General features: G+C 39.2%; 2 protein-coding genes across 3 annotated transcripts in view; one reads left to right on the top strand and one right to left on the bottom strand.

Moving 5' to 3' along the window:
- LOC137180073 (uncharacterized) overlaps nt 1-1021 on the bottom strand; it is a 43329-nt gene extending 42308 nt beyond the window's left edge. The window contains exon 1 of the mRNA XM_067585270.1: nt 935-1021. The gene's annotated coding sequence lies outside the window, so the exon portion shown is untranslated. The remainder of the gene's footprint in view (nt 1-934) is intronic.
- Nucleotides 1022-4157: 3136 nt separating this feature from the next.
- Nucleotides 4158-12215, top strand: ears2 (glutamyl-tRNA synthetase 2, mitochondrial). Of its 2 annotated transcripts, none has more exons than XM_067585267.1 (11): nt 4158-4310; nt 4786-4987; nt 6169-6324; nt 6565-6754; nt 7175-7325; nt 7768-8089; nt 8274-8382; nt 9520-9673; nt 10075-10205; nt 10304-10439; nt 11866-12215. In XM_067585267.1, exons 2-11 carry the CDS (start codon nt 4804-4806, stop codon nt 11959-11961), a joined length of 1629 nt encoding a protein of 542 aa, XP_067441368.1. In that variant the 5' UTR covers nt 4158-4310; nt 4786-4803; the 3' UTR covers nt 11962-12215. The 2 variants fall into 2 exon arrangements, with proteins under 2 accessions (XP_067441368.1, XP_067441369.1); XM_067585268.1 differs by having other exon boundaries at nt 4211-4227.
- The last annotated feature ends 7 nt before the right edge of the window (nt 12216-12222 follow it).

Raw genomic sequence — 12222 nt, 5'->3', positions numbered from 1 at the left:
CTTTTTGTTACTTTACTACCACTGCAGCTCAACAGGGAAACACTGTCCAAGGAAACATAAAGAGGGAATTTGATGCTAAAAAGACTGTAAATGTGGCAGATATCCACTTGATATGACTTACTTAGACTGCTAAAGCCTCATATAAGCTTCACTTTTAAATTCCAACTTTTAAATGCATTTTTTGCACAAAATGTGGATTTTGGCCCCCATCACTTACAGTGAAAGTGCTTGTGAAGAAGATCTTTTAATAGCCAGTATGAATAGGAGGAATGATTACAGCAAGGAAAAGTCTTTCACTGTCCATGTGGGCACCTGACTGTTGTTTTAAGACAGATTTGAAAAGTTGTGAACCTTTCCCTTAATTCATTTCATCAACTGCCGTTACAAGCCGGTGATTTTGTCCGCTGAATTTCCTTGTAATGCATTTGTCATTCGTTCTCTGAAAGGGCGTTAAATTTAAAAAGTCACCTTTTCATCAGATATACTATGACTGTAAGGGGAGTGACTCTTCTTAGACAAACTCACACAGGTTTGAACGCACTCTAACTCAAATTAATGAGGCAGAACTTATTATTCCCACTGCTGAAATCCCCAACCGGCATGTCGTTTCCACAGGTACACAACACACCCACACAACAGAAAGGAACAGATTAAGGTACCTTAAGTGATTACTTCACTGATTTCTTCATTGAATGCATCTGCATGTATTGTATTTATCATTGTACAACCTCCCACTATAAACCATTAAAGCTTATAATGTATCTCACGGCAAAACTGCAATCTTCTCTGTTTTCTCTGATAGACTTGACTATGAGAAGTACATACAGTATAGATAAGATTAAAAATGGGTGATGTGGTTCTTTAAAGTGCAGTGATAGACTTTGATTGGAAATAAAACAACATAATGACATTAAATCAAAGCAGAATCTCTTACCGGATTTTGTCCTTGAGTGCTCTTAAGTGTCGGCGTTACTTTCTCTCTCTCCTGACACCTGAGACGCAGGTGTACCAGTGAACGTCTGAAGGGTGTGCTGTCTTGTGACGAAGACACAGGTGATGATAGCTGGCTCCACCGTGCTGCGCAAGGGGGCAGGACCAGGTGAACTCTTCTGCTCCAGGCATTTACCGCAATTGGTTTGTTCTTTTGTCTGTGTGTGTGTGTGTGTGCGTGTGTGTGTGTGTGTGTGTGTGTGTGTGTGTGTGTTTACACTCAGCTTTTCTGTGTATTAATGCCCGTGTGAAAGAGAACCAGACAAGAGAAAGAAGAGGACACAAAGTATAAAATTTCATTCTGATCTTTATGTTCAGTAGGTTACACCTTCCTGGTATTTATTTTTGGATATATAAGCCTCTAACTTTGTTTACAATAAAGTAATTTAGGAATTCTATCTGACAGAACTGAACAGTCCATTAATATGGATTTATTATGAATGTTAAAAGGAAGCTTTTTTCTCTTTTATGTTATAAAATATGAATCTGAATTTGATCTGAATCAGAATAAAACTGCACCAACTGTCATCCTGTTAAGTGTTGACCATATCCAGCTCTCTGCCACATTCACATCATAAGATGTTATCCCTTTAAAGGCTTTTAAAGGTGATACAGTTGTAAAAAACCCTAATATATGTTCATATTTATTTAATAGTAGACTGTAATTTAGCCTCAATGCCTAAAATAAGAAATAAAACAAACAAAGGGCGATAAGAAAGAGCAGTGAAACAAAAATGTTGTCTGTAAACATCACAGTGACATTGACAAAACTCAGGCTATTCTGAGAGCTGAGAGACTTTGACATTCTTGTGTATGTGTGCGTACACACACACACACACACCATGGCATGCACACACTGATCAGGTTTAACAGGTTTGGTGATCATCTGAGGCAGCAAACAAACTGTGTTCAGTATTATATATGAAGTGATTACCTCAGTACATTTCACTCTTATAGTGACATGAGAACAGATTAAAATTATTATTAAAAAGGAAACAATTTATTCTCTATAAAGTTCTATAAGTTATTATATCATATAAATGTATTATATAAACGTAATTATTAATACATATATAACTTTATTGATATGTGTATGTTGTAATCAAAGCTACTTATTACTCTGAACTGGAAAAAAAAGCAATATGCCAAATATTGAAGTCTGGGTTAAAAATATGTCACATTGTATGAGATTAGAAAAAATTAAAAATACACTAAGATTATCGAAAAAAGCAAAACAATTGATAGCAAAATGTTCAAGTAAACAGAACTTTAATCTCAATGTGATGATTGAAATTACAGTAATTTGATAGCCACCACAGATAAAATGATACAGTATTTTAATATTTCAGTATTTCAGTCAGAGTCCGTCTGATTTATCAGAGTTTTAAAACAGTTACACACAAGAAATTTTGTATTTGAAATTATATAAGATTATATATGTTCATGAACTGCTGTGTTTAATATTTTATTTGCATGTGTTCATGAGTGTAAACTGCAGAAGATCACCACCAAAGATGACAAAAATCTGCATACATAGTGATATTCTTATTTTCCTTTTTATCTATTAAAAACCAGCACTGCTTTACTCAAGATATTTAAGAAACTGACTCTAGCAAAACCTTTATTGTTAAAAATAATATAAGTCAGGACCAACATGTGACTAAATGACCTCAGTAGTTCTTCAGCTCTGCATCCTCCTGATCGTTCCCCAGCTGCTCTTAAAGGCTGCAGTCAGCAGACTTAAAGTCCCACTCCGCTAAAAATATATTGTTCTTCTTGTTCCTTCAGTCGGATGTTTGAGCTTCACTGCACAGAATAATGTATGTGTGGAGTTTAACACTTGAAGGCTGTTTTCATCGCTGAAGGAGGAAAGTTTCTCTGTGCTCACATTAAATCTCAGTTTAACACGTTTACCTACAAGCCTGATTTGTGACATCACAACTTGTTTCCAAAACTAATCATGGTCCGGTATGCAACTTACACAAGTGTGACGTGGACACTTGAAGCTTCTAGTGCACATACACTAAGAATAGGTATTTGTGCCCAGCAGTTCAATGTGAAATTAACAATATTTATGTATTCATATATTCTGGATTTTTTTTTAATGAGGAAGAAGCAGGAGATGTTATTTTAAAAATATTCAATGTGGTTTTTTATTGGTGGGGGACACAAATTATTATTTATTGAGTGTTCAATAAAGATGGGAAAACAAGAAGCAACAAAGAAGAAGAAATAATTGTTGCTTGTGTCACGGGGTGATCGTGTGAGAATGAAGTGTGACTGTAGGGAGAAAATATTGAACTGGGATTTAAATTGAGTGAACTGTGACTTTGTGGAGGGAGTATTGAAAGGAGACTTGAACTTTAATCATACTGGGGATGGGTGTGTTTCTCTTGTGGTGAATCCTGCAATCAAAGCTGCTCTGTTGAGAGGCAGAGGTGACAAAGGAGAGTGACAAAGCATGAGTCACTAAGTGTCTCCCAACCCAGAGGAAACTCGTGCTGTAAGTTATTGGCGATGCAAAAGGCCCTCTCTAGTGTTTGGTTTGTCCGTTCTGGGCTACTGTAGAAACATGGCGGTGCAACATGGCGTCTTCCGTAGAAGGGGACCTGCTCCCTATGTAGATATAAAGGGTTCATTCTAAGGTAACGAAAACACAACAATTCGTATTTTCATGTATTATTATACACTAAATAAAACACACTTTTGAATATTATATTCTATTTCTGCCAAGTTTGTTCCTCTAGATGCCACTTAATTCTACACACTGCACCTTTAACGGTAATTAATTGAGGCTTTTAAAAGGCTACGATTTAGTATTCAATTTTAATAAAACTGGGTGACTAAAAAAAAGAAGAGTGAAGTTTGAGAGAAGCTTCAATCTTCAAAAACATTGGATTCTATGCTTCCCATGAAAAATTGCATCTTTTTATTAGACATACATTACCTGATAGGTCTTTTAAACGCCACACAACCCCACTTAATAACACAGACTTTTTGTAATACACCGTTTTTACACACCGAACGGTTTTCCCTCATGACTATCAAACAGATTTAATGTGTAAAATCAGCAGAGACTCCATAATTAGAAGTAGAAGAGGAAATAATAACTTCCTCCACCAGGTGGCGGTGTGTTCTATTAAGATGGTCAATTCGTCTTCCGGTTTTTATTTCGGCGAAGAAGAAGAATGACTGAACGGACTCGTGTTTGACTCAAACAGATGAACATGTTTACATGTGAGGGAGAACTTTGAAATGGTTGTCATCTGTGGAAAAGCAGTTTCAGTCAGCATCGTGCTCACTTTCCGAGCAGGACTGAGGTGAACAACTTCAGATGACGCCGTTATGTCACCGGTGTTCCGGTTTAACGAGTGACCGTGTTAACTGGTGACATTCAGCTGAACGGTTGCTCGTAGTGACAGCAGCGGTTGAAAACACGGACAGAGCACGTATATGTCCTACGCCTTTAATTGCACTTTAATCAATTTTAAATACATATTCATCTGTGTATAATATCTACGCTAAGTTTTTACGTAATTGTACTCAGGAAGACTTTCACCTCTAATGTTTCTTATAATGTTTGAAAGCAACTGTAGCGTATAAATTGGCTGTGCAGGTGTAACGTTAGTCTGTCTTGGGATTTTATACAGTTATCCTCAATCAGAAAGTGTTTCATATTCAACCAATAATCCACACACGCATTCGTCTGAAAGTCACCAATTAACACGGTCACTCGTTAAACCGAAACACCGGTGTGACCGACAAAACGTGTGTCTGCTCGGCGTCACATTGCAGCTCAGTTTGTAATCAGTCATGTCGTCCTGGCTGAGATCCTGTCAGCGGTGTCAGCTGCACACTGTGGTGACTCTCAGAGGGTTTCAGTGTCTCACAGCGGCCAGAAACAGACGGACTAAACTCCAGCTGAGCGCCTCTGGTTTAAGATGCTGCTCCACGGTTCAAGGAGAGGTGAGGGTCCGGTTTGCCCCCAGTCCGACAGGTAAGGTCCTCATCTGAAAACAGAGCCTTAAAATGTCCAATAACATTATCCCATATCATCATATCCCATAACATTATCTAGAGCTGTTTTTCCACCAGGGATCAACAAATCAAACACACCTGCACACATCAATTTAGTGATAATCAGTAAGATACATGTTGAAAATATGGTTTCAAGTCTAATCTGAAATGCACACACAAACACCCGTGCTTTTGATCATCTTTCAATCTTCTGTGGAGGCTTTCCACAATATCTTGGAGCCTGGCTGCAGGGATTTGCTTCAGCTACAAGAATAGTAGTGCAATTGATTGCTGATTAGAAAGTCTAGTTCCCAATTTCCATTCATCCTGAACCTGTTAGATGGGGTCAAGGTCAGGCACCTGTGCAGGTCGCTCAGTTTCTTCCGCACCAAACTAAGATAAACATTTCTTTATGGACCTTGCTTTGTGTACGGTGACATTGCTGCTGAAACATGAAACTCTTCCCCAAACTGCTGCCACAAAGTTGACAGCACTCTATTATCTAAAATATAATTGTATCCTGTAGCATTAAGATTTCCTTCATTACTTCCCTGTTTAAAGGACGGGTTCACAATTTTTCTAGTCTGTCTTTAAACAAGTCAGGTGCCCATCTAGCTGAAATTATTTGTCGACAGTGTACAGTAATTGTGCACAGGCTTAATGAGCAACTTGATTACAGTAATCACTACTTTGAAGAGCAGTCCCCTCTCCACAATGGAGATGTCTATAGATGACAGTTATATTTTAGTTTTAGTTTGTGCAGATTGATTGTCCCTGCTTGTTCCAGTTTGATAAAATAGCAGCTGTTGTCTTATTGTTGGGAGTTTGTAGATTTTAGTCGAAATGTTGTTTTAAAACCAGGGCATTGTGTTTAAGGTGGATAAAATATTGCTTCTATAAATGACAGGAGTGACAAAAATGTCATTTTAGTCCAGATAAGTCCACGGTTCTTAATCAGCATGAAGTAGTTTTAACCTGGAGAAGGGCAGTGGGCAAAATATCATACATTTAATGTGCAAAGGATCAATAATTTAACCGTACAAGTGATGTTTCTCTTAATTGATACTCTCCGTCCTGCATCTGAAAAAACGGCCTATTTAGATATATTTTTGTCTTCTTTATCAGTCTGATGTTATAACATTGTGTCGTTCTGTGCTGCAGGTTTCTTACACCTCGGAGGCCTCCGCACTGCTCTCTACAATTACATCTTTGCCAAGAAGTACGGAGGCTCGTTCATCCTGCGCCTGGAGGACACTGATCAGAGCAGGCTGGTACCAGGAGCTGCAGAGTCCATAGAGGACATGCTGGAGTGGGCCGGTGAGAAGATATATTATATGACTGGTCCATAGTTGTGAAATATATCAGTGATACAGTGTGTTTCTGTGCACAGTAACTATAAATTATCAATTACAGATTTCTTAGTAATTGAAAATTAATTATATAAATCAGTACAAAATCACTGAGTAATATCTTAATATAATCTTATTTTACAGTAGTTTATCATGTCCCTATTTAGAGTCATTGTTATATTTTAGCTAAACTCATTTTCACCTCCAGGTATACCTCCAGATGAGAGTCCTCGTCGAGGTGGGCCACTCGGTCCATACCTGCAGTCCCAGAGATTAGACCTCTACAGTCAGACAGCCCTGCAGCTTGTCGAGAGCGGTCACGCTTACTACTGTTTCTGCAGCTCACAGAGACTCGAACTACTCAAAAAAGAGGCCCTGAGGGCTGGACAGACTCCAAGGTGGCTGGATTTACATGATCGCACACACCAGATATTCACATATTCTTACACACTTGAAAGAAGACGTACAGTACAACTAAGATGTGGCCGGCGGTTTTCTGTGTTTTTCTTGGTGTCAACAAATCTCATGTGCAGAGATAAACCAACAATGAACCGCTCCTCCTTACAAGTATTTATATGTGCATCGAAAGCCTGATATATCTAATTCCTCTGTGCTGTAGAGATCTGTTGTTGTCCAAAAACTCTTAAATACACGTCAATGAGCCACACTGCTGCACTGGGTGATGTATCAGGATTTGGATACACACACAATACTTGTAAGTAGGATCAATTCATTGTTGGTTTGGCTCTTTACATGAGATTTGTTAACAGGAAAAAATCCCTTAAAGTCACTGACCACGTCTCTCCTTCTCTCTCCAGGTATGACAACAGGTGTCGTCACCTTCGGGCCGAGCAGGTTCAGGAGAAGCTAGCTCAGGGAACGCCACATGTGATCAGGTTCCGTCTAGAAGCGGGAGTCGAGCCTTTTCAGGATCTGATCTTTGGGTGGAATCGTCACGAGGTGGCCCAGGTCGAGCAGGATTGATTGATTTATATTTGTTGTGATTTCTCAGTTTTTAATTTCTCACCCTGCAACATCTCCAGTGTGTATAGTTTCTTGTCTCTTTGATATCTTTCACACTAAATGATGTAGCACAGAATCAGGGACACACTCGTGAGATTCTTCAACATTTTGTCAGAGAAATATCAATTTGCCACTTTCTCAGCAAAGCAAGCGGTGTGTTTTGTGCTTTTTTTCTGCCATTTAATTGACTTATTCACTTAAACCCTTTATTTCTGGCATTCTAAATATGCGTCACTAACAGAGCTAAATGCAATAGTCATATATTCATGGAATAACACTAGCCTCTGACTGTAGCTAAAAACACCATCCGAAACTGAAGTCGTGTACTGATTTAATGCTCTTTCTTTGCTTTAATCTCTGTTTTCATACCTTCTGTCCTCTCCTCCAGGTGGAGGGTGACCCTGTGGTGATAAAAGCAGATGGTTTTCCCACTTATCATCTTGCTAACATAGTAGATGATCATCACATGAAGATCAGCCATGTTCTGCGGGGCTCCGAGTGGCTCATCTCCACCTCCAAACATCTCCTCATGTACCGCGCTCTCGGATGGCAGCCGCCCACCTTCGGACACATGCCGCTTCTGATGAACAAAGATGGCAGTAAACTGTCTAAGAGGCAGGGGGATATATTCATTCAGAGCTTCCAGAGAGACGGGGTGCTACCTGAGGCACTGCTGGATATCACGACCAACTGTGGATCTGGATTCAACAGTGAGTGATGGACACATAATCAAGGAGTGAATAAAGAGGAAAAGATAACAAGTTGCATGTTTATTTTCCAGTTGAACTTGTATCTGGAAAAAAGACCTTTTTTATATGTGCTTTTGTGATCAGCTTTGAAATTATTATAATAAGAACAATGATGTTCTTCTAAATTACTTGTGTTGCCTTGTAGCCAATCGAATGGGACGGAAGATAGATGAGCTGATCTCTGAGTTTAATCCTTCAAAGATCACAACACACTCTGCTCTGTTAGACCTGGAAAAACTACCAGAGTTCAACAAGTAAGTCAAAACTCCGTCTTTATGAGTCTTTGTTGTCGTGTTTCTCATTATAACAGTAAATAAAAGCTTCTTGCTTTATTATCTTTACATTATCAGATAAAATAAACATTATAGTAGGGATACTTTACAAGGAAAAGGTAAAAACTCCAGTAACACTTGTAGTATGAAGATAGAACTTTATTGTGAGACCAACTTGTTTCAGCTTGTGGCTTTTATCAGCTGAGCATGCAGCACATTACAAGGAACATTTAAATAATATGGGTTTGAGGCCAGTCATGTTCTCAAACTGGCAGAGAGGCAAAGGGTGTGCCTAATAATGGAGATAGTTAACCCCATACTAGGTCCATAAGCAGCTATGGGGCGGTACCCAAGTTTGTATAGAGGAGGCCTTTACCTAGAAGGTGTCTATTCAGTGTGGTATAAATGAAGACACAATACAATGAATGGGAAGAGCAATGAGGTGCATTATAGAAACACATAAATAATGGATTCGCAAGAACTAGAAGTCCTCATTCAGGCCCTGGGGAATAAAATTACTCTGGTTAGCTCCACTTTTCTTGGTGGATCATGACATATGGTGATGTCTGTTGCTCTCTGATAGAGTGACAGTTATTCATGGGTTTGACATGAAATTTGGTACAGACATTCATCTAAGATGATTTTTGCCACAACCCGGTCAAAGTCCCCATCAGCCTCAGCTGCACTTTTAGCTTATTGTTAACATATCATGCTAACATGCCAGAAGATAACTGAACTGAGAAGTACAACATCAATTAATGAAATTTGAATCAAGTCTGACAGCGAAGAGCTGAGATGTCTTACATATCTGTTGTACAGAGGAGAAACCCTTTGGATTTAGGTACCAGTGTGGCTTTCCTCTAGCGCCACCTTTGAGCCAAATTTTACATTTTTACCTGATTAGTGGTGAGGATGAAAAAAGAAACTATTAACTATCTTTCCTTTTTTCATCCATCCAATGATGTGGTAGGGGTAGCACGGCTGTAGTCATTTCTTGTTACGTAAATTTCCATAAAACAGAGGAAGTGAAATCTATAAACCTCACGTGGGTCTTTTTTCCCCTTTTTAGTATGAAGGTAATACTTAATATCTCATCAATCTCTCTCTGATTTTTGTCAGAATCCACCTGGAACAGCGAATTGAAGATGAGGAGCAGTGTCATTTGCTGATAAATGATCTGCGGGGACAAATCCAGAGGGCCTATACAGCAGAGATCCAGGATCAAGAAGTCCTACATGAGGATTATATCAGACGGGTTCTTCATCTCCGCAAGGTAACAGTAACATGTGGATATTACAGAAAAGTGTTCAGACCATTTAAAAGCTAAACAAACATCTCTACTAAACAAATTTTAATTTGAAGTCTCAGCAAGTGTGTAGTTATTGTCCCTACAGGGTAAACTTAGCATCTAGATAGTGGTTGCCATGAAAATCTGACCATGTGTAAATGAGGAAACCTTCACACCAGAGCAGCTGTGAGAAAGTGATAAATCTTTTTAGTTTTAGCATCTAACATTTTTGGCCTCTTATTAAAATTATAATACATTTCTATTTAGTCTTTTACTCGTCACCTCTTCCTTCATGTAGTCAGATGTGGATTCAGCTCTTACTACTTTAAATTGCTCCTCTTCCTCTCCAGTAATACTGAAACTATTCTCTTCCCCCCTCTCTGCAGGGTCACATATCCTCCCTGAAGGAGCTTGTAAGTCCTGCTTACTCTTACTTGTGGGTGCGTCCTTCCGTCTCCAGCCAGCAGGTGGCAGCACTCACCCCAGAAGCACAACACATTGCCTCTTTAGTTCTCAAGTATGTAGTTTTAATAACTTTCCAACTGCAAGTTTCACTTCATCACCTTCCAGCTGCACTGTTTCAGTAGGATTATGAAAACGTCTGTGTGTTTATAGACTGATAGAAGAGCGAGGTGAGGAGCTGGCGGTGGATCGACTCAGTAAAGATCTGAAGACGCTGGCTAAGCAGACTAAAGCCACCAAGTACAGAGAGGTGATGAAGCTGTTACGTCTGGCTCTCAGTGGTCTGCAGGTAATTGAAGACAACATACACATTTTCATGGCTGATACGCAATATAAAGAAGGTTTTCTGCAGGAAATAGTTTTAGCAGAAGTGGTCAAGTTTTGAACATCAAACTAACTAACCAGAATTACACCAGCAGCTCGGTTTGTGCTCTTTACACATCTCCAGCTGAATCAGACCGAGCCATTTGCCTTCAACTTGTCACACTGGGAAAACGCTGACCTGCTGCTTTTTGATTGTCTACTGGATTAAGTGATTGTGTGATGGATAATTTAGCTCCAATTTGATTGTCCAAACAACAGCCTCCCTCAAATGTATGGCCTTTGTTTTGTGAAATAGTGCCCCGTGACTTTTTTTTAAAGGTTTTATGTAGTAGAAAACTTTTTTTTTTTTTCCTTTGTCCATAAAGCTAGTGCAGACTTCAAGGTATTAAAAATTGCTGTAGTGCTCACACTATAAGACGTTTTTCTTTTTTTTTTTTGGGGGGGGGGGGGGGGGGACGCGTGCATAAACCTACACAGCTGATCTCAGACGATGTGTACTAATTATTACATGATATGAATGATATGATTATTAGAGTCAACATAAACATGAGAGGATACATTATATTTGTGTGTCTAGTGCCTCCTTCCCTCCTTCTCCGCTCCAGGTTTCCTGTTGTGTTGTCATTGGTTACTGCTCATCTGTCTCTTCTCAGACTTTTCTCCAAAGTGTCCCAACTAGCAGCGCATCAAGACGCATTTAACGTCACAAGGGTTTCTGTCTCAGATACCAAAAAATTTGTCTGGGACAGTCAGTCTCTGTCCTTTAATCCAGCCTGTCAGTCAGTTTGTCTTTCTGTGATTGACTCAACTCTGACTCAAAAAAAAAAAAAAAATCAAACAAAGATTAACATGTTTGTTCTTCTGAGCCTGATGTTTGCGTAGGTATTTTTTTTACAGCCGCCTCAAGAACATTTAGCTGCACTAAACTAAAATCACTTTTCTCAGTGGAACTAATAATATTGTTTAGTCATATTTTATAGCTCACTCACTTGCTGTCTCACACTTTTCAAATGTCACTGTATTTCTATTTTTAAAAACAGGAACTTGCACACCGCACCTCAGAACATTCAATCATTTTTGGCTGTAATAATCATAAAGAGAGACTCAGAGATCCTTGCTGGTCTGTTGCAATTGCATGTGACTCCTTTTCTTTTTACTTCTGTCCATGACATGACTTAGCTAAACTCTAAAATAGCATTTTAAAAAATAGCACATGATTATTTTTTGTAATGATAGTAATGACTGGAGGCCCGGTAAACCCACAGTAAGTCAGTCATCAGAGTAACCCTGCAGATACATGGAAACAGGAAGTTGACTCTGATGCTTTTTGTATCACTGTCTTGACTTGATTGCATTATTTGACTGATCCTCTGTTCCTCTCTGACTTGCAGCAAGGTCCCAGTGTAGCTGAGATGATGGTGTCTCTGGGACCTGCAGAGATCAGCCATCGATTCCAGAAACTTCTGCTGCTTTCAGAGACTAGTTAACGACCGGACAGCCTGTCGCCGTGACGTCATGACACCTCACCTCTGATGGAAACCTGAGGACAAAAGCTGCTGTTAAGGATGTGGCTTGTATGTTTAGCAATACATGCTTGACCTCAGACAACATGACCTGGCGAGTCTGCCAAAACAAACCGGGACACAACTCAAAAAGAACTTGAACCCACTGATATAAGTTGAATGACACTTGAATAATACTTGAACTATTACAAATATTTTATAAAAGATGGAGACTATTATTTGGCC

Source organism: Thunnus thynnus, chromosome 3 (genome assembly GCF_963924715.1).
Source record: "Thunnus thynnus chromosome 3, fThuThy2.1, whole genome shotgun sequence".
Lineage (NCBI taxonomy): Eukaryota > Metazoa > Chordata > Actinopteri > Scombriformes > Scombridae > Thunnus > Thunnus thynnus.
This window is presented reverse-complemented; position numbering and strand designations above follow the sequence as displayed.